We start from the raw sequence: 21,057 nt of genomic DNA on the forward strand, positions 1-21,057 counted from the left end.
GCTAAGTAGCTACATGGATACATGAATGTACAAGGTGCTACCTGTGAGAAACTATACTTCAGAGAGCTATTAAATTCTTCAAGACTACCTGTTTTCAGAGCTAAGATTGAGCCACGGGTCAACATATTCCAGTACTGTTTTCGCTGTTTAATTATTGTTGGCTCCAGTCCATATCTAAGTAGTCCCTAGATTCTTAGCCAAGGGGTTTGTAATAACTTCAGTGGTATTGGATTTCTCTAAAATATTTTTAAAGGGAGAATAACTTGTTTTTAGACAACTGATCAGATGATGGCTTGTGAAACATAGATTCCAATTGTGAGAGACTGGAGGCAGGGAAGTGTCTAGAATCTATTTCAGAAGTCTAGGTGAGAGCCTGTTAGGACTATTTTTTAAGCCTTTTAAAGAAACTTTAAAAAGCTATCTGCACAGAGCTTTGCGACTTGCAAAACAAAGTGTTATTAGCTCATTAGCTTAATTTTCCAATATCTTAATTTTTTCTAAAATGATACTTTGCTTGTGATCTTCTTTAATTTTATCCCCAAAATAACCATATGTAAAAGGGAGGGCAGGAATTATTTATCACAGACTTACAGATGAGACCTTAATCTGCTTAGTGAAAAATCACAAAACAGGAAATTGGAAGAGCAGGGGCTCTTCCTGAAGGGTCTCTGACTCCCTGGTATCTTGACATAGAAGGTCATGAATCCCTAAAGTAATTATTTTAATCTTTTGGATATCAACCTGTGTATTTATCATGTTGAGAATATCTGCATTAATATAATATGCTCTTTTGAGGCAGTAAAACTAAATTATCAAGAGTACAAATATTGAAGCCAGACTACTTGGATTCAAATCCTGACTCTGTCATTGACTAGCAATATAATCTTAGGCATATAACCTTTCTGTGCCTCAGTTTCTGCCTTTGTAAAATGGGAGAAGCAACCACGGTTGTTGTGAGAGCTGTTGCAGCTCTAAAGTACTATGCAGAACCATGACAGAGTGCACTGGAATCTCGGTACAAGGGTGAATTGTTAATAATGATGATTGTTATTCTGATTGAAACATTTAGGGTTGGCCACATAAGGATTAGCTGTTGTAAAAAAAAAAAAAAAAAAAGGATTAGCTGTTGTGTGCTAAGTGTTAAGGTGTAACTTAGGAAACCAAAGTGAATTTTTCAACCTGAAAAATGCAAATGCTGGTCATGATGGGGGTATTTATTGAATGCCTATGTGCTAGACATTATTCTAAGCTCGTTTACAGAACAGTCCTATGAGGTTAGTACTAGTATTATCCCCATTTAAGATATGAGGAAATGAAGGCACTGAAACATTAAATAATCAGTGGGGCCCTGGGTGGCTCGGTCAGTTGAGCATCTGACTCTTTGTTTTGGCTCAAGGTCAAGGTTATGATCACTCAAGGTCAAGGTCATGATCTCAGGGTCCTAGGGCCAAGCTCTGTGCTCAGAGGGGAGTCTGCTTGAAGATTCTCTCTCTCCTCTTCTCTGTCTCTCTCTCTCAAATAAATTTTAAATAAACAAACAAATAAATAATCACTCAGTGAAGCATAGATCCAGGTCCATGCACTGTCTCTAGAGTGCTAGTCTCTAAACCTCTATGCGTTACTACCTTTCAGAGAGATACCTATAACAAAACTGAGGTCAAAGGACAATAAGAAAGTTACTGGGATCTGAACTTCATGATTTTTCTTTCCCTTTTGTCTAAATCTTGACTTCAACATAGAAAACTCGGTCATAGAAACAGATAAAGATAGAGAAATTTACCTTTTACGTTAGCAAGTAAGGTTATAGAGACCTCCAAACAGATGTGTCATAAAATGAAGGAAACTAAAATTTTTTGAGAAGCTGACCTGTGTTAGTCATTTTTGTACTGGTTATTTTATTTAACCCATGCTGCACATATTATTAGCCCTACCTACTGAGGCTGAGAGGTGACAAGTATGTTCCTAAGGTCTTGCAGCAGGTAGGTGGTGTGGCTGGGACTCAAACCCAGTTCTTTTTGCCCCAAAAGCCCATTTTCTCCTCATTGTGTAGTTCTCAGAGACCATCTTTCTGGAATATCAGAAATATTATTATGTGGTCTATTTGTTCAAGCAACAAATATTAATTGAGTATGTCTTGCTGTGTGCAGAAGAGTCTGTGATGAGCAGAACTATTAGGGCTTCTTAAAGAGCTTGAAGTGTTTGAGGACAAGTGTTCATGTCAGCTTGCTGTCTTTGGAAGCTCAGTGGCCAATGGGAGGGAAGGAGCAAGAGAAGGAAAGGAAGAGATATTACCGTTTTCTTCTAAGTAGCTAACCTCTGTTCTTGCTGCCACCTTTGGACCTCTAACCCTGTTGGATATCATAATTTTCTGCTCTTTATAGTAAACTGTAAAACCAGCTTACTTTTTCTTTTGTTCTCATCTGTCTCCTTCTCCATGTTGTTACAGATACTAATAGTAAAATCATTTTAAAGCAACTAGCTTACAACAAAATAATAAAAAGACAACTCAATTAAAAAGTGACAGGGGCACCTAGGTGGCTCAGTGGTTAAGCATCTTTCTTCGGCTCAGGGTCCTGGAATCAAGTCTTGCATCAGGCTCACCACAGGGAGCCTGCTTCTCCCTCTCCCTATCTCTCTACCTCTCTGTGTGTGTCTCTCATGAATAAATAAATCTTTAAAAATAAATAAATAAAAATATTTTTTTAAAAAGTGGGTAAGGATCCAAATAGGCATTTCTCTAAAGATATACAAATGGCCAATAAGCACATGAAAAGATGCCCAACCTCATTAACCATGAGGAAACTAAATGCACGTCAAAACCACAATAAAATACCACTTTACACCTACTAGGAGGACTATAATAAAAAAGACAGATAATAACAAGTATGGGGAAGGAGGTGGAGTGATTGGAACTCTCATATGTTGCTAGTGGGAATATAAAGTATACATTGCCAGTTTTAGAAAACAGTTTACGGTTCTTTATAATATTAAACATAATTGTATTATCATACCATAATTTCACTCCTAGGTGTATACCAAAGAGGAATGAAAACATATGCATACAAAAACTTGTACACTGATGTTCAAGCATTATTCATAATAGCCCCCAAATGGAAACAGCCTAAATGTCCACCCTCTGACTAATAAATAAAATGTGAATTGAATAATTTCATTATTTATTAAATAAATAAAATGTGGTATATTATGCAATAGAATATTAGCAATAAAAGCTAATGAAGTACTGATACATGATACTACAACCACATATAATGTGTATGAAATGTCAAGAGATCCTCAGGGAGTCTGGTGAACTGAAAGTATGAAAGTTCATGGTTGCGAGAACTGGTGAGATAGAAACCAAACTGGAGCCATGCCATGTTAATGAGGTGATCTCTATGCTCAAAGCAGCGGGAGGCCACGCAGGACTTCAGGAGGTGACTCTAAACTGTAGCTGTGATGTGGTGATTAGGTTGGACAGGGGACAAGATGGACGCTGACTGATGAGCTGGAAGTTCATGGTAGCAATGGCCATCCGCAAGAGATGGTGACAACTGTATATTCTCATACTCTGTCTATGCAAAGATCTTCATAAACAGCCAGGTAAGAGAAGTTCCACAGAGGATTGCCAGTAAAGATATTTACCTTTCTTGCCTCCAGTATGCAAACCTTCTGCGGTGTGTATTCTTTAAAACTTTCCTCTGAATGCAGGCTTGGAGCTATTTAAATGGCTATTGTTGTACCATCTGTGTCTTGAAAACAAGCGTCATCCCAGGACTTGGCCAACAGCCCAAGATAAACCTGTTAGGAAATGCCCCCAATAGATGTGCTCAGCGTTCTTTCCCCAATTTATGAAACTGCTTAGCAACAATACAGTCTATGTGTCAAATGATCCTTGTCATCATAGATCTGATAACAACAGCCTCAATAACATTTTAGATTTTTCAAAATGTTTCAAAATGTTTGGATTTTCCCAACTGTCCGCGATGATTTTACTGTTGTCTTTCATTGTGAAATACTTCTGACTCATAGGGCAAGAATAGAAAAATGAGGGTATTTCGGTCATCTCAGGGTGGAATTCAACAAAGAATTCTTTCTTTGTGAAGATTTTGGAATGTACAGGATAGCAAGATGCCTGAGGAAGCATGGGTTGTTTCTGAATTAACTATCACCAACATAAATGAGCTGTGACATGGAAATTCACGCTATAACTGACAGTGCATTCTATCATTGCAGAGTCCCCGCCAGCCACAATAGCAGCGTTTTAGGAACACTGTTTATTCTCCACTTGATATACTTGATCCATACAATATTTTCAAACATACCTGTTGAAAAATCAGTGTTGAGTGTTGTAGATACTACCCATGACTCCAAATGGCCTAATAGTACTTGCTCTCTCAAATGGAAAAGGCTATCAGATACAAATCGTGGGCTCTGAAATCTGAACAGACTTAGATTTCACCTCTGCTCTTCACTAGGGAAAGTGCCATGTCCCATCTATCTGCATTCTTCATCCAAAAATGGAGGAGGAGGATGTCCACCTCTCTGTTGTAAGGATTATGATTTTATACATGAAGCGCTTAGCACAGTGCATGGCAGGCAGTAAGGGCTCAGTAAATGTAGCTATTGTTTAATACCAGATTTTGCCTGTAAAATATCTAGGTGTGCCAGGACTTTCATTATTCAGTACACATTTCTTGGGGATCCCTGGGTGGCACAGCGGTTTGGCGCCTGCCTTTGGCCCAGGGCTCAATCCTGGAGCCCCGGGATCGAATCCCACGTCGGGCTCCCGGTGCATGGAGCCTGCTTCTCCCTCTGCCTGTGTCTCTGCCTCTCTCTCTCTCTCTCTCTCTCTCTCTCTCTCTCTCTACTATCATAAATAAATAAAAATTTTTTTAAAAAAGTACACATTTCTTGAGAACCTGCGATGTGTCAAGCTCCAGGAATGTAAAGATAAATAAGACCTCTTTCATTCAGGAATACAACCCATTAGGTCTGATGCAGAGGTCACAAACTGGCTGTCAGAGTTCAATCCAGATCTTATTTCACCTCCATGATGTGTTTTGAAGATGTTTGATTTTACAAATCAGGAGATAGTCACAGAAAATTCCAGGTTTCTCTTTTCTCCTGAAAACAGACCAGCATTCCAAGCTGCCCCATAAATCAATTAAGCACAGCCAGTTTATTTCTGTCCCGACTTTTCCAGCCATTTCCCCACCCCAACCTGTTTCCTGTATTCCTTGCCTGCAGACACCTGAGTCAGTCTGCATCCCGGCTCTAATGTTGGAAACAGAGCTAACCGGCTGGGTGGCGGGTGCTGTTACTAAGAAAAGAAAGCAAGGAGGAAGAGCATATTTGTAGGGAAGGGTGACTGAAGTGGACTGAGTGTAAGACAACAGGCTTGAGAGGTCTGCTCGCCTAAAAGTAGTTGCACTCAGAAGTATTCAAATGTAATGATTTTTAAAACATACCTGTCAGACACAAATGGTTTACTGCTGATTCGAGTCCTTGGACTCCCATTCTGTAGCATGGGGATACACTGAACAGGACAGCCTTTGACTCAATCATTCCCACCCCAACTTCTCCCCTCACCCGACCACCTGGATTAGCTGAAACCCTGTCAGCGAGAGCTCCCTAGCACCCTCACATGCCTTTCTGTGGTTCTTGGCAACACTGGGAATTACTTAGATGAAGTTGCATGCAAATCTTGGCTGTGCCACTCATTTGAGTCTCTGGGCCTCAGTCTCCTTACCAATCAAATGGGGCTGGTAATAGGCTCAATCTCCTATAAAATATGAATCAATAGGGGGATCCCTGGGTGGTGCAGTGGTTTGGTGCCTGCCTTTGGCCCAGGGCGCGATCCTGGAGACCCGGGATCGAATCCCACGTCGGGCTCCCGGTACATGGAGCCTGCTTCTCCCTCTGCCTGTGTCTCTGCCTCTCTCTCTCTCTCTCTCTCTCTCTCTCTCTCTCTCTGTGACTATCATAAATAAATTTTAAAAATTAAAAAAAATATGAATCAATGCATTTAGAATGATGCCCTTTTAGAGCACGCAGGAAATGATGTGAAAGTGTTAACTACCATTATTCCTGGCAGTTCTGAAAGTACTTTCAAGATAAGATTTCACTGTTCATTGTGATATTTCCTTCAACTGGCACAGTGTCTGGGACATAGTAGGCCTATAATGCTAAACATGCTTAATTCCTGCTCCCTTTGAAAGATAAGATGTACAATATGGGTTTTAGATTATAGGACCTTAAAAATGATGTTGACAAATAGGACTTCTCCAGAGAAGTGAAAACGGGCTCAAACAACAATGTGTGAGCAGCACTGCGTTTCTGACAAGCTCCAGAATTCAGCAACTAGGGCACTTAGACTCAGTTAGGAAGGTCTGAGCTCTGGGCTCATTCCTTCTCTGGATTCTTGGTGCTAATGATTATGATTGTAAAATTATTTTCTCAGTTTAGAAAAATCTGATTAGCAACAGACTCCTTCCAGGCAAGCCGAATTTCACATAGCAAGTCTTCACAGCAGACCAGTCAAAGAGGTTGGGAGTGGAAACAACCAGCAAACATCAAAGATGGGAATTTGTGTTAAAAATGTGCACCTCCATTTCTGCTGTCTTTGAGTTCATGAGGTTACCTTTACCTGTTCCCCGCAGGTCTCCATATTATCTTCATTTACAATGCAGAGGGAGAGAGAAGAGGAAAAAGCCAAAAGCTTTCCTCTTGTGACTTTCATGAAGGGAAGAGACTTGGCGGTATATCTACTGTCTTTTTTTTTTATGACCAGGAAAGGGAAATTTATCATGTGGGCAAATCTCAAGTGATTTTCAGAAATACAAGATATAAAGTACAATGAGCTGTGAAAAATGCCACATATTTGAATGCACTTGAACTCTGCCATTGGCAGTTTGCATACTGTCACAAAAGAGAGGCCAGTGCTGACTCAGACATGGTCTCTCTGGCTTCTTACAAGGGAATTCCTAGGCTCTTGCCATAGATGCAGTTTTCATATTGGATCTGAAACAGAAAGTAAGATTCGCATGGTGACATCTGTTCCCTTAGCCAAACCAGAATTCCTGCAGTTCTTGATGGACTACAAATTGAGGATAAAAATGGATTTTAAGTACACAATCCAGCTTTTTAAAAATGAGCAGGCTATACATCTGAGCATTCCAGCCTGGAATTAAGACATATAATCAGAACATTTAAAGCTATTTTTCCAAGCTGGGATGCTAGCACTTTAAAAAACACTCAGGATTATTCCTTTGTAATCAAGCACAGTAGTCAAAATGGATAAACTGTTACTGATTATCACTTAAATTTTTTTTCAAGCAAAACAAAATATAAAAATTGATAAACTTAACCTGTATCAGAAATCACATGGCATATTATTCCCATAAAAGTTAAAATTCTACACTAAACTCGTTATCTTCCTCTACAGATCTATTTCTTCTCATTTTTTTATGATATTATTTTAAACATTAGAGACATTATCAGCCTCCTACTTATCCAGATTCAAAACCACAGTCAGCTTTTACTAATCTCTCTCCTTGTTTGCTTCAACTGAATCATTTGCAAAGTACGATTGATTCTAGGGACACAACATGAAGCAAAATAGATTGCATCAGACTTTGGAATTTTACAAACCAGAAAGTTTTCAAGAAGAACATTGGGAATATAGAGATACTCCTCTCCTTCCCACCCACCCCCCCACCCCCCCCCAGTAACGAAAACCAAGGAAATAGAGATTTGAGCATGTGAATTTGCCATTTTGTAAGTCAGGAAATCGTCAAGGTTCAGTGATTCCAGAGGGTTCAACTTATTAAAGTCCTCTCTCCTCCCAATTACTACCATATATAATTACCATAATGTCACATAGGAAGAGCCATTTTAACACTAAAAATTTAGGTAGGGCGCAGTTTTAAAGGGCAGTCCTTGAAACTGAATAGATTTAGTTTTATGAAGAACTCTCCATTTGGTTATTTTGCATACTTCCCACAAATCAGTTGAAACTCACAGATCCCTCATGGGTCTAACTTTTTAGTATTACTGACGAGAGGTGAAAACTTGGACTTCGGAGTCGGATAGTGGTTTGCATCCACATTTCTCTACCTATAGTTAAGGACAAATTAGACCTCTCTAATCCTCAGCTGCTGCTTCATAGGTTAATGTCAGCGATCTCTTAGAGAGGCAGTGTGGCATGATCACTCATGTGAGTCAAACACATAAGGCTTTGAATCCTTACTGTGATGCTTAGTGGCCCTAAGCCTTTGTGCAAGTGTGTTAACTTCTGAAATACTCAGGTCACTCATCTGCAAAATGAACATGGTAATAATAATGTTTTCATGATGGGGAGGATGGAGATAAACATTGTGTTCAGATGCTCACAGATATTAAGTGATCAACATATGATGGAGGATATTATTATTATTACTATTACTACTACTGTTTTTGTTGGGATAAATGAGGTAATATTTTTAAAGTGCCTACTAAGTGACAACATAATGACTAGCCAATAATAGTTTCCTTCTTACACAGAAATCTAAAATTCTTTATTCATTTTTTTAAAGATTTATTTATTTATTCATGAGAGACAGAGAGGCAGAGACATAGGCAGAGGGAGAAGCAGGCCCCATGCAGGGAGCAGAAATCTAAAATTCAATACACAAAAAGGAATGCATGAGAATAATGGCAGCTAACACTGTCATAGCATTTCCTATGTGACCCAAAAGGCATCGTCTAAGTGCATTGATTCATGTTTTATAGGAGATTGAGCCTATTACCAGCCCCATTTGATTGGTAAGGAAACTGGGGCCCAGAGACTCAAATGAGTGGCACAGCCAGGATTTGCATGCAACTTCATCTAAGTAATTCCCAGTGTTGCCAAGAATCGCAGAAAGGCATATGAAGGTGCTGGGGAGCTCTTGCTGACAGGGTTTCAGCTAATCCAGGTGGTCGGGTGAGGGGAGAAGTTGGGGTGGGAATGATTGAGCCAAAGCCTGTCCTGTTCAGTGTATCCCCATGCTACAGAATGGGAGTCCAAGGACCCAAATCAGCAGTAGATCATTTGTGTCTGACAGGTATGTTTTAAAAATCATTAAATTTGAATACTTCTCAATGTGACTACTTTTAGGCTGAGCAGCCCTCTCTACCTTGCTGTCTAATGCTCCATTCATTTCCTTCATCTCCAGTTAACTACCTGAGTTTGTTGTCCTGATAGATCTTTTCTGGCCTTCACCTCATTTTAATCAGTAGTCTCTTGATTGCAAGCGATAAAACCTCAGCTTGACCTTACAGACAAAGAAATTTACTGATCAGCTACAGGTCCTCACTACATACAGGAAAGACAGGGTTGACAGCCTTGGGGACATTTGGAACCTGAATCCTGGTGGTATGCCAGAGGTATCTAGATGTCTCTTTGATTCTTTTCTACTGTGCACTTGCTTCCTCAGCATAGTGGGAGCTTGGCCACCAAAAGCTCCTCAGCCTCTCAGCCAGAAAGGGGCTGACTCTCTTCCCTTGGGTCCATTTTGGAAAATCCACAGGATGTTCCTGTGTGTTTCAAATGTCTACCCTTGAACCAATTACTTTAGCTGGACAGGCAGGGCATGTTGATTTACCCAACTTTGGGGTGGAAGTCAACCAGCTTTGGTGATTATAAACTGGACATCCTCATTATATCTCTTATACAGAATATTCCCAGTGTTGCTTTTTATGTCCACTCCTTAAAAGCTCGTTTTCTTGATCACAGTAATTTGTTTGGCCCACAAAGCATTTTCTTTCAGGAGTTTATAGTACTGTAACATAATGCACACAGAATGTGTTCTATTGGTTTGTTTCATGAAATGAGATAATCCTTCCCTACTCCTTTCTCAGCCGCCTTCTTTAGAGGTCCCCTGTGCAAAGTCAACACCTGAGAATGTCCCAGAATCTCAGCTTTAAAGGCACTAAGAACTCCCTTGATGCAGTAGTTGGGAGATTAGCAAGTTCTAAATTTATGTTTAAACACAGAACAGAAAAAAGTGACGCACCCTAGGTCACTGCAGTGGCTAGTGCTGTGAATTTTTTTTTGCCTGCCCAAGCTCAAAATAAGCTGGCATGACTTGTTCTGACTTAATGTTGAATCTAAAAATGGAATCACTATGTTAAGGTTGGCTCCTGAGAATCTCATGTATGTCGTTGGGAGGAGGTAAACAGCACTTTGCCTTTCCCTTGTGGTTCATCCTTGGTTAAGAGCAGGAGCTCTGCAGCGCAATGCGTCTGGATTAAGTTTTGGTTCAGCATATACTTCAGCTTCTCGTGCCCCACTTAACTCTGAACTGAGGATAATAATACTTCTCCCATAGATCTGTTGTGTGTACATCAGCATCTGAAATGGGAATGGTATCTAGCTCAGTAATTGGCACAGTCAGGGCTCAGTAAATTTTAGCTGTCGTCATCATCACCATGAACTGGCCCCGTCCCTTGACCCGGAGGTGTAAGGGTAATCAGTGTAAGAAATGGGACAGGGTGTTGGACCAGATGCTTTTCAGAGCTCTGATTTCCTCATCTCATCCTCCCCCCATTTTGAGGGCAAGAGAAAGGAAAGGAAACTGCCACTTCTCAGGCACCTGCTAACTGCCACACACCTCCCTACAGATATTCAAAGTTTCCATAACTTTTTCTCTAATATATGTCTCACCAGGTATGTAAATGTCATAAGTGCAAGGCCCCATTGGTCTTCTTCGTTGCTGGCACAGAGTAGATGCTGTGTAAGCATGTGTTGAATCCAACTTTGCTGGCAGCCCCTTATTTAGGTAGCTGTTACTGTATTCTTACTGTTGCTAAAAATGAAGGTTTCTGAGCACTACTGCTGCTAATAAGTGGTGGAACCAATCTGAACCCAGACTTTTCTGGCTACTATTCCAGTGCCCTTTTTATTTACAAGTGCAAATGAGGATGCATTCAACCAATTAGTAGTAGCCCTGTGCAATATGCAAATTGGGTTTTTAAGTCTTCAGCTGGGGAGGTCAGCTCCTTTGTCCCACGATAGTTAATCTGGGTTTAAACAAAGGTGAAATTGCAGACATGCAGTATCATTTTCAAATAAAGACGCTTCTGCTCTTTGGAAGGCCGTTTGATCCACACTGGAAGGCACAATACCCTGAGCATTTATACGGCAGTTTAGAAGTTTTATTCTAAAAATTCTTGGGAGCACCATTTATTGACCTCCCATGTCTGTCTGTTTTCAACTGTGATCCTTTTAAGTGGAGGCCACAGGATCACCTTCACTGTGCATTCTTTCTTTCATGGCTGACTCTGAAATCCACCCGGGTGCATTTAAAATTTGAGTTCCTAAACTTTGATTCATTCAGCACTAGCTAGCCCTTTACCAAGCTCACGGTCTATTCTTCCTTATGTTGAAGAAACAAATAAGACAAAGTCAATCATATTAGCATGTGGGAGACAGACACATAAAAAGATACAACACAATGTTGCATAAATTGTGATAAAATAAATTGCTCATGCTGTGGATGGGGCACTGTCCAAGGGCTCAGGGGAAGAATTATGACATGAAGTAACTTCTGAATTCGTGTCACGTAATCTGTTTAGGAGCAAAGCTTGTAGGCGTAGGTTGGGGGGAGGGTTGTTAGGAGGAGTTCTAGAGTATTTGTCCCATATGGGAGAAATTTAGGGAGAATCTTTATCTAAAGGAGAAAGAGCTAGAGTCCTTAAAAAAATAAGTGGACAGGGGATCCCTGGGTGGCTCAGTAGTCTAGCACCTGCCTTTGGCCCAGTGCATGATCCTGGGGTCCCGGGATTGAAGCCCGGGTCTGGCTCTTTGCATGGAGCCTGCTTCTCCCTCTGCCTGTGTCTCTGCCTCTCTCTCTCTCCGTGTCTATCATGAATAAATAAATAAATAATTTTTTAAAAAAATAAGTGGACAAATAAGGGAAGTCACAATCATCTAGGGGACCTAGGCTGCAGTCTCAGTATATTACGTGGTGGGGTTAAATCTCTCAGGTTGTAAACCATTAGTGAATTGATGAGATTGTAGCCTAATATAATAATAATGAATGGCTGGGCATGACCTGATCATTATCTGTTGTATTGTTACGAACCTGTTGGGAGCCTGTTGAATTTAGGGCATGTCTGTATGTTCAAAAAAAGAAACCTGGATGGGGGCGGGGGATATCAGATAGGACTCCAGCATTCCCCAAAGGAGAAAGTGTTCTGTCTGCATGATTATTTTTCCCCAACCCAAAAGCAGCATTGGGAATCTGGGTGTATCAGAGCTCGATTCCATCTACTATCATCATTAACATCTTTATTACATATTTGTTGTTTGCCAGGTACCATGCTAAGTGCTTTTCATGTATTGCTTCATTTCATCCTTTCGGCATTGCTGTAGCGTAACAACCTTTACTTTTTCCCATTTTATAGGTGAGGAGACCAATTGAGGCTTGGAGATTCAGATAATCTGCTCAGGGTTGCAGAATCTCCTCAACTTAAGAGTTGAAGAATGAGGGTCACAAACTCTATCACTTTGTCATACACATCACACATTTCGTGTCATCTTCAGATAGCTTACCTACCTGCAGCCTGAATGGTAGACCTACTATCAGGTGTGTCTCTCAGACATTTACCGAGGCTAGAGTAAGCCCATCCTTTCTCCTGTCCAAATCATTCTATCTCCAAGATCCCTACTTTGTCCTAGTCCAAATGCAGAGTTCATGCCTGAGAGTAAACCATCAGATGATAATTTCCCTTGTAACTTACATATACAGAAGGATGAGATGTGGTGGGAAGCACACATAGGCAGGCATTCTGTTCAATTTGTTGGTGTCAATAAACTGCCCTTTAAGTATGCATTGGTTTCTTATGTGTTTTAGTAGTTTATTTCTCTCTTAAGTGTGGACTCAGCACTCTTCCGTGGGGTTCAGGACTAACTTAACTCTGCACCCCATCCCAACCCCCCACCCAGCATCTTTCGTGAATGGCATTTTGCCTCTAATTGAATGTCTGGAGGGAAGAAAAAATTCGAATATCAGAGTTCAAACCCTGAAAGAACTAAGTTTCAGTACAAATACAGATACAGAGATTATTGGAATGCCAAAAGAAGAAAAATCTCGGGATCCCTGGGTGGCGCAGCGGTTTAGCGCCTGCCTTTGGCCCAGGGCACGATCCTGGAGACCCAGGATCGAATCCCACATCGGGCTCCTGGTGCATGGAGCCTGCTTCTCCCTCTGCCTATGTCTCTGCCTCTCTCTCTCTCTCTCTCTCTCTCTCTCTCTGTGTGTGTGTGTGTGTGTGTGACTATCATAAATAAGTAAAAATTAAAAAAAAGAAGAAAAATCTCTAGCTGAAGTGACCATCAGTGGGTATCTGATAGATTTAAAGCCTGATAGATCTGAAAGGGCCCAAAAGAAGCCTTTGGAAATGACAAGGCTGCACTCCTTTCTGAGAGTTCAGATGAATGAACAGAACTTTTGTGACCAGTGCTTTAGTCATTTTATTGTAGAGCCAAAGCCTCCATGGTATTTGTTAAAGTTGGAGAGTGCACTTGGGCCCTACAATGCTGTTAAGTGGTTGTATCTTTTACATTTCAGGAGGACATCTCCCAGGTGGCTGGTCAAGGCATGGTGGCAGGTCAGCAGAAGGCACTGGATTGCCCAACTGACAATGTATGTAATTTGACTTTAGGTTTTGCTCTACTGGGATGATATGTATTATAAAGGGGTTCCAGAAAAAAAGAAAGTGAATGCAATGAAATTAGATCCTTTATTGCTTGCTAGAAGCCTATGGTGTGTCTTACAACTTGATGTCAGCCCACAGCCATATCACTGATTCTGTTCAAGGTGTGTGGAAATATTCTCTGTGCATCTTCCTGGACCAAGTACCCTGAGCAGGTGTTTAAATGTGAGCCATCCCCACAAACACACCTGCACTTAAATTCTGAGAGTGATGTATCTTACTGACTGACATTAATAAAAATTTTAAGTGGGAGAATTTGTAGTTCTGTAAAAATATAAATATAATAACTTTGGTGTTCCTTACATTTTGAGTTCCTTTTTCTTAAAAAAAGAACTATAAATTTCTGTCAAACTTTTGCACTTTCGTTGCCTTTAGTTTTTTCTTTTTAAAATCTTGATTTGGGGGATCCCTGGGTGGCTCAGCGGTTTGGTGCCTGCCTTTGGCCCAGGGCGTGATCCTGGAGTCCCGGGATTGAGTCCTGTGTCGGGCTCCCGGTGTGGAGCCTGCTTCTCCCTCCTCCTGTGTCTCTGCCTCTCTCTCTCTCTCTCTCTCTCTCTCTCTCTCTCTCTCTCTCTCTCTCTCTCCGTCTATCATAAATAAATAAGTATTGAAAAAATATTTTTAAAAAAATCTTGATTCGTGTTTCTTTGTGCTAGGTTATAGTTTCATACTACTGAAATTTACATTACTGTATTAACTATTTTTATGTTTAAGAAACTAGAGCTTACATGATATTTCAAACATTGCCAAAGGAAATACCTTTGAAAAGTCTCCAAACTTATATGCTAAAAACCTAAATAAAAATGAGTAGGTATAGGTAGGGGTGCCTGGGTGGCTCAGTCGCTTGAGCATCCAACTCTTGATTTCAGCTCCAGTATGATCTCAGATTCATGGGATTAAGCCTCACATTGGGTTGTATGCTCAGTGGGAAGTCTGCTTGAGACTCTTTCCTCTCCCTCTGCCCTTTCCCCTGCTCATTCATTCACACTCTTTCTCTCTCTAAAAAAAATTTCTAAAGAAATGAGTATTGGGGTTCCAGGCTAGCTCAGTCAGTAGAAGATGAGATTCTTGACCTCATGGTTTTGAGTTCCAACCCATGTTGTGAGTAGCGATTACTTAAAAATAAAATATTAAAAAAAAAAAAAACCTTAGGAGCACCTGAGTGGCTCAGTCATTTAAGTACCTGCCTTCAGCTCAGGTCATGATCCCAGGGCCCTGGGATTGAGCTCCATGGCAGCCTCCCTGCTCAGTGGGCAGCCTACTTCTTCCTCTCCTCCCCTCTTTTGCTCTCTCTCTCTTGCTACCTGTCTCTCACTCTCAAATAAATAAATACAATCTTTAAAAAAAAACTTTTTAAAAATGAGTAGGTGTAAAAAGAACCTTAAAAATAACCAGATTTGGTTCAACTGGAAACATGTAAGCAACTCTTTAAAATTTAAGACCAAATTTTTTACTTTATATAATGTATTTGTAAATACTACTAATATGCTAATGCTTTATATGCTGCCACTTATCTCAAGACACATATCAGGCATCCCTAAAATGTTACAACCATAGAACTTTAGATCTGGGACTAAGTCTAAACACCACCTACCCTTTCTTTTCCATGCCGAAAATTGAGCACTTAAATATCTAAAGTATTGTTCTTTGGGATAGTGATTATAACCCTTTTCCATGGCTGCAGAAGAGAACCAGCCCCAGGTCAGGGCGCAACTCCTGCTGTGAGGCAGTGTCAGCTCATTATGAAGAACTTCCCAACCCCTTGAGCTGTTCCAAACCACTCTGAGCTGTTCCAAACCCAATCCCAATGGTTTGCAATCAGGAACTTGCCTGGTCATTTATTATCAAAGGACATAAAAACACTAATAGCTATTATCAGTTGAAATCTTTAACTGTTTCTGGCATAGTGATAGGTTTATTTATGTCCTTTGATCTTTACAACAAGCTCACAGGGCTTAGAGGTATCACTACCAATTTATAGATGAGGAAGTTTAGGTTAGGGAGGTGGAAGTGACTTGTCTTTGGCCACACTGCTAATCAGTTCTAGCAAACTCAACACTTCATATCTTCTTTTGAATGGTGGTTTTTGTTTTCCCATCATAAAGACCTGATGAACTGTAAACTCTTTCCCAGAAAAACACTGTTAAACATAATTTTGGTACAACACAGAATTTTTATAATTCCCAAAATGCCTTTTGTGGCTCTCTTTGAAATCCATTTACCCTGGGTTAAGAATCCACGGTTTAACTTTAAGCAGTAATTCTTGAAACAAACAAAACTTGCCTGGGCTCCAACCTAGGTACCAATTTATTTTGTCTAGGATGGGGGGAGTCTCAGCATCCATAAATTTTTAAAACTCCGTAGCAATTTCTATTATGAAGACAGGGTTTGAGAACCACTGGTTTAATTAGGTTGGATAACCTAGAACATCCATTTCACTCTCATGATTGAACAGAAGACATTAAACAGCAAATCCAACCTTTCTTATCTTTTATTCTTAGTAGTTTGGTTTTGTACCAATGGATAAGTCACAAGAGTACACATTTCATCCATCACCACAAGAGGTCTGTCTCTAAAAATATATGTTGGCAGATGCCTGAGTGGCTTAGTGGTTGAGCATCTGCCTTCAGCTCAGGGCATGATCTCGAGGTCCCAGAATCAAGTCCTGCATCAGGCTTCCTGCATGGAGCCTGCTTCTCCCTCTGCCTGTATCTCTGCCTCTCTCTGTGTGTCTCTTGTGAATGAATAAATAAATAAAATCTTTATTAATTTATTAATTTAAAAAATAAATATATATGTTGCACATTTCCCTTGGTTTCTATGGACTATTTCCTTGTTTGTTTTTTTGTTTTTGTTTTTGTTTTGTTTTGTTTTTTTATTTCCTTGTTTTTTAATTGAGTTCAATGCTATCAGTATCTGTTGGAAACATACACAATGAAAGGGGATGCTACCTGGAGCTGGGATGTAATGATTACCATAGACATTCCTATTTTAAAAATCACATGATTCAAAAATAAAATAAAATAAATAAAAATTTCAAAAATAAAATAAAAATCACATGGTTCTGCAGCACCTGGGTGGCTCATCATTTAGGTGTCTCTTTGGTTCAGCTCCGGTCATTATCTCATGGATTGGGCTCTGGGCTCAACAAGAAGTCTGTTTGAAGATTCTCTCCCTCTGCCCCTCCCCCTCAGTCATGTCCTCTCTTTCTCTCTCCCTCTGTCTCTCTCCCTCTCAAATAAATAGATATTTTTTAATCACATGATTTTTTTCATAAAAGAACTCTTGAGCTTGCATTCAGCTTTGTTATTGATGTTCTTTTTAAAAGTGATATAAAACAAAAGTTGAACATAAGTACTGTATGCGTTAAGGTTAGGCTCAATCTCTAAAAGAAGTTTCTCTTCTACATAAAGTTTGGGTATAAGCAGCCTAAGGATGATACGGTGTCTCCACAGTGTCACAGACTCAGGTGCCTCTTATCTGACTACCATTCTTATTAGATTACCATCCTCAAAAAATGCATCCATTTTTTGGTCTGAGATGACTGCTCTGGGTATTGTCATCCCATCTGCATTCCAGTTAGGGAGAAGAGGAAGGCAGGATCCATATCCTGAAGAAAATGACCTGAAAATTGTACAGTTCACATCTGTTTACATCCTACTGACCAGGACTTAGTCTGCAGATGTATCTAGCTTCAAGGACACTGGAAAATGTGGTCCTCAGAGTAATTGAAATCTAGGTGAATCCATTGTTTAATTTTCTGGTAGTCATTTTTCCACTTCCCTCTCTTTTAAATCATTAAAAATATGTCTTTGAATAAGTCTTTTTGAGTAAGTTACAGTCATTATTAAATGCTGTTGAGAAAAACTGCAGAAAAGAAGATGAACATCCATAGAATCAGTGCCCAGAAGCTGTTTGATAAATATTTTAAATCTGTAGCATTCTGGGGTGCCTGGCTGGCCCAGTCAGTAGAACATGCAATTCTCGGTCTCAAGATTATGAGCTCGAGCCCCTGATGGGGGTGGAGATTACTTAAAAATAAAATCTTTAGAGATGCCTGGGTGGCTCAGTGTTTGAGCATCTGCCTTTGGCTCAGGACGCGATCCCAGGTGCTGGGATCAAGTCTCACATTGGGGTCCCCTCGGGAAGCCTGCTTCTCGCTCTGCCTGTCTCTACCTCTCTTGGTGTCTCTCATGAATAAATGAATAAAATCTTAAAATAAATAAAAATAATATCTTTAAAAAATAAAATAAATAATGTGTAGCTTTCTTTCGCTACTGACTTTCAGTCTGATCTCTTCCTGTAAGTAGCTGTGTGATTTCAGATAGGTCACTTGACATTGGTTTCTTTATCTGGAAAAGGAAATAATATTGTCTAACTCTCCAGGTTCTCAGGATTAAATGAATTCATGGATGTAAAAGTGTTTTTTAAAAACTGGAAAGCAGGGGATCCCTGGGTGGCGCAGCGGTTTCGCGCCTGCCTTTGGCCCAGGGCGCAATCCTGGAGACCCGGGATCGAATCCCACGCCGGGCTCCCGGTGCATGGAGCCTGCTTCTCCCTCTTCCTGTGTCTCTGCCCCCCTCTCCCTCTCTCTCTCTGTGTGTGTGACTATCATAAATACAAATTTAAAAAAAAAATAAAAATAAAAACTGGAAAGCAGAATGCAGATACAAAATGGCTGGTGGTGTTTTAGTTTTTATATCCTGCACAGTGCCTTGTATTGAGGTACAGCCTTCCACTGACAGCATCTCGAGGTGTCATTGTTCTGGAGCAGTTACCTTGATCCTATTTCTAGACTCCAGAGACAGCCTGGTGCTTCACCGCCTCTACCAGAATCTTCCAGCTGGGGATGGGTTCCCTGGCTAACTACAGATCCAGAAGGCAGGTCAGGTCACTACCTATATTTCTTAACTGCCTGTTAAGCACGCATGGAGTCTTTTTGGTTTTTCTCTGTTATCTAATACTAATACTCATTGGAGATATTATCAACAGAAATCCAGAATTACAAATTAATTTTCCAAAGCTCACACAGCAAAGGTCTCTGTACTTTCGTTGAATTACAAATTCATTTTCAAAGGTGAATTTCCATGTCTTCAGTTCGTTCTTCTATATCCATTCATTGACTCATTCACTCACTCACTGATTTATTCATTCATTCATCAAACATTTATTGAGGCTCTACTGTTTTCCAGGTACTGGGAATCAAGGGTGAATAAGGTATAGTTCTTCGGGGTGAATTAAAATGTAATTGGTGTACCTGGCACTTAGTAGACCTTTAATGGATGCTTATTTCTTCTTCCTGGCCTTCATGTTGCTCAATTAACCTGCCTAATGCATTTAACTATTGTGAATATATCCAGAAGAGAAGGATATTATTGTGTGCTCAGAACATCTGCAGTATAGAATGCTTTTCAATGGGCACAACATAGTTATGTGGACTTCACACTGATTTCATCAGAATAAATAGAAATTGTAAAAATTCTTGTTCTGCTTCCTAACCCCAGCATCATATAGAGACCACAATGATAGAGTCTCATCAACTGTTATCCTTCTTCCCTTCCTCCATCCATCCTTCCCTGAAGCATTTTAGATGTAAATTTAAATAGGGAACAATGGGGGAGGGAACAGAAATCATCCTAACTCCCTCCTGCCACCTCTTCCACTTTAAAGTCTCAGAAGACATTATTGGAGTGCCACCATTGTTTTGGTAACAACACACCAGTTTTAAAGTCTTATCCTTTAGTTATTGTTCTCCTCTTTGACATTCATCTAATTTTCTTTTGTAGGCTGTCAGCCTGATGAAACCACAAAAATATTCAACAAAAGTCTCCTTCAGTTCACAAGAGATACCATTAGCACCAGCTCCATCATACCATTCAACAGATTTGGATTTCACAAGCTATGGTATGACGCTTTCTGAATTGACTCCTCAAACATGAGAAAAGGAGGGGATTGTGATATCCTGAAAAGAGCACTGGACCAGGAGTCAGGGAGCCTAGCTTTGCACTCTTCCTCCACTTCCTTAGCTCCGGGACTTGGGCAGGTCACCATTCACCTCACCTGCTATTGGGATTGCCTACTGTTTATTGAGTATGAAAGTACTAGAACAAAAAAGGCCCTAAGTAAATACTGTTCGCATCTGAGGCTTACAAATTATTCTGTAATCTCTCCAAAAGATTGTGTTTAGTGTATAAGTAATATCTCTTAAAAATCATATTCAGTCAAATGTTAGCCTTGCATATGTTGATGTAAGTTATTTGAAGACTGTTAATTTTCAGTGCTTAAAGACATGAGTATTCAGTTTCTGGCATGAATTATGCTGACTGGCAGTTGAAAATAGAATTTAAAATGAATAATGAGTATTTCCACTTTGTTTTTATGTGATAGAAGTCCATTTAAAAAAAAAAAGTGCCCTATTTAAAACACTGCTGGGATCCCTGGGTGGCGCAGCGGTTTGGCGCCTGCCTCTGGCCCAGGGCGCGATCCTGGAGACCCGGGATCGAATCCCACATCGGGCTTCCGGTGCATGGAGCCTGCTTCTCCCTCTGCCTGTGTCTCTGCCTCTCTCTCTCTCTGTGACTATCATAAATAAATAAAAATCAAAAAAAAAAATTAAAAAAAAATAAAATAAAATAAAACACTGCTTACCAGTGGCAAAGCACAACCCTGCATGAATTTAGCAGGACTGACACCTTTATGTATTTGTCCTTTACATTTTTTTTCATAAATATTAACTCACTAAAAATTTAGCAAGCAGGTATTATTTTAAAGCACTCGATTTTTGCTAAAATACTTGATGAATATGCTCAGCAAACTATGACCCATGGATCACATTTGGCCCACCATCTGATCTGTTTTTGTGCGGTCTGCAAGCTAAAAATGCTTTTCATATGTTTAAGAAGTTGGAAAAAGTCAAAGAGTGTTTCATGAAAATTATCTGAAACTCAGACTTCCATGTCCATAAATAAAATATTTTTGGTATATTCATTTGTTTACCTGTTGTCTAAGTTTGGTTTCAAACAATAAGGATAGAACTAAGTAGCTCAACAGAAAAAAGTATGGTCTGTAAACCCCAAAATACTTACTACATGGCCTTTTACTGAGAAAGTAACCACAATGTAGACCAATTGAGTTTTGATAAGATGCATCACTTATTTGTATCTTGATAACAAATTAATCATCCTGTAATTCAATCTGTGGAAATTCTACTCATTTGGTCATCTTCTTACCAAACATTTATCAGGAGCTTGGTATGTCAGGCTTTCGGCTGGGTTGTATATGGGAGAAATACGCACCAACACTTCAGACTGGCTAGGCTGA

General features: G+C 40.0%; 1 protein-coding gene across 4 annotated transcripts in view; it reads left to right on the plus strand.

Annotated features, from left to right (window-relative positions):
- The window catches only part of PATJ (PATJ crumbs cell polarity complex component), a 354,647-nt gene that overhangs the window by 265,461 nt on the left and 68,129 nt on the right, over positions 1–21,057 (plus strand). For all 4 annotated transcript variants that reach the window (XM_055305729.1, XM_055305727.1, XM_055305728.1 and 1 more), the window contains 2 exons: positions 13,593–13,667; positions 19,524–19,641. In XM_055305729.1, coding sequence (XP_055161704.1) covers positions 13,593–13,667; positions 19,524–19,641 — 193 coding nt within the window. The remainder of the gene's footprint in view (positions 1–13,592; positions 13,668–19,523; positions 19,642–21,057) is intronic.

This window comes from Nyctereutes procyonoides, unplaced genomic scaffold (assembly GCF_905146905.1).
Source record: "Nyctereutes procyonoides isolate TBG_1078 unplaced genomic scaffold, NYPRO_anot_genome, whole genome shotgun sequence".
Lineage (NCBI taxonomy): Eukaryota > Metazoa > Chordata > Mammalia > Carnivora > Canidae > Nyctereutes > Nyctereutes procyonoides.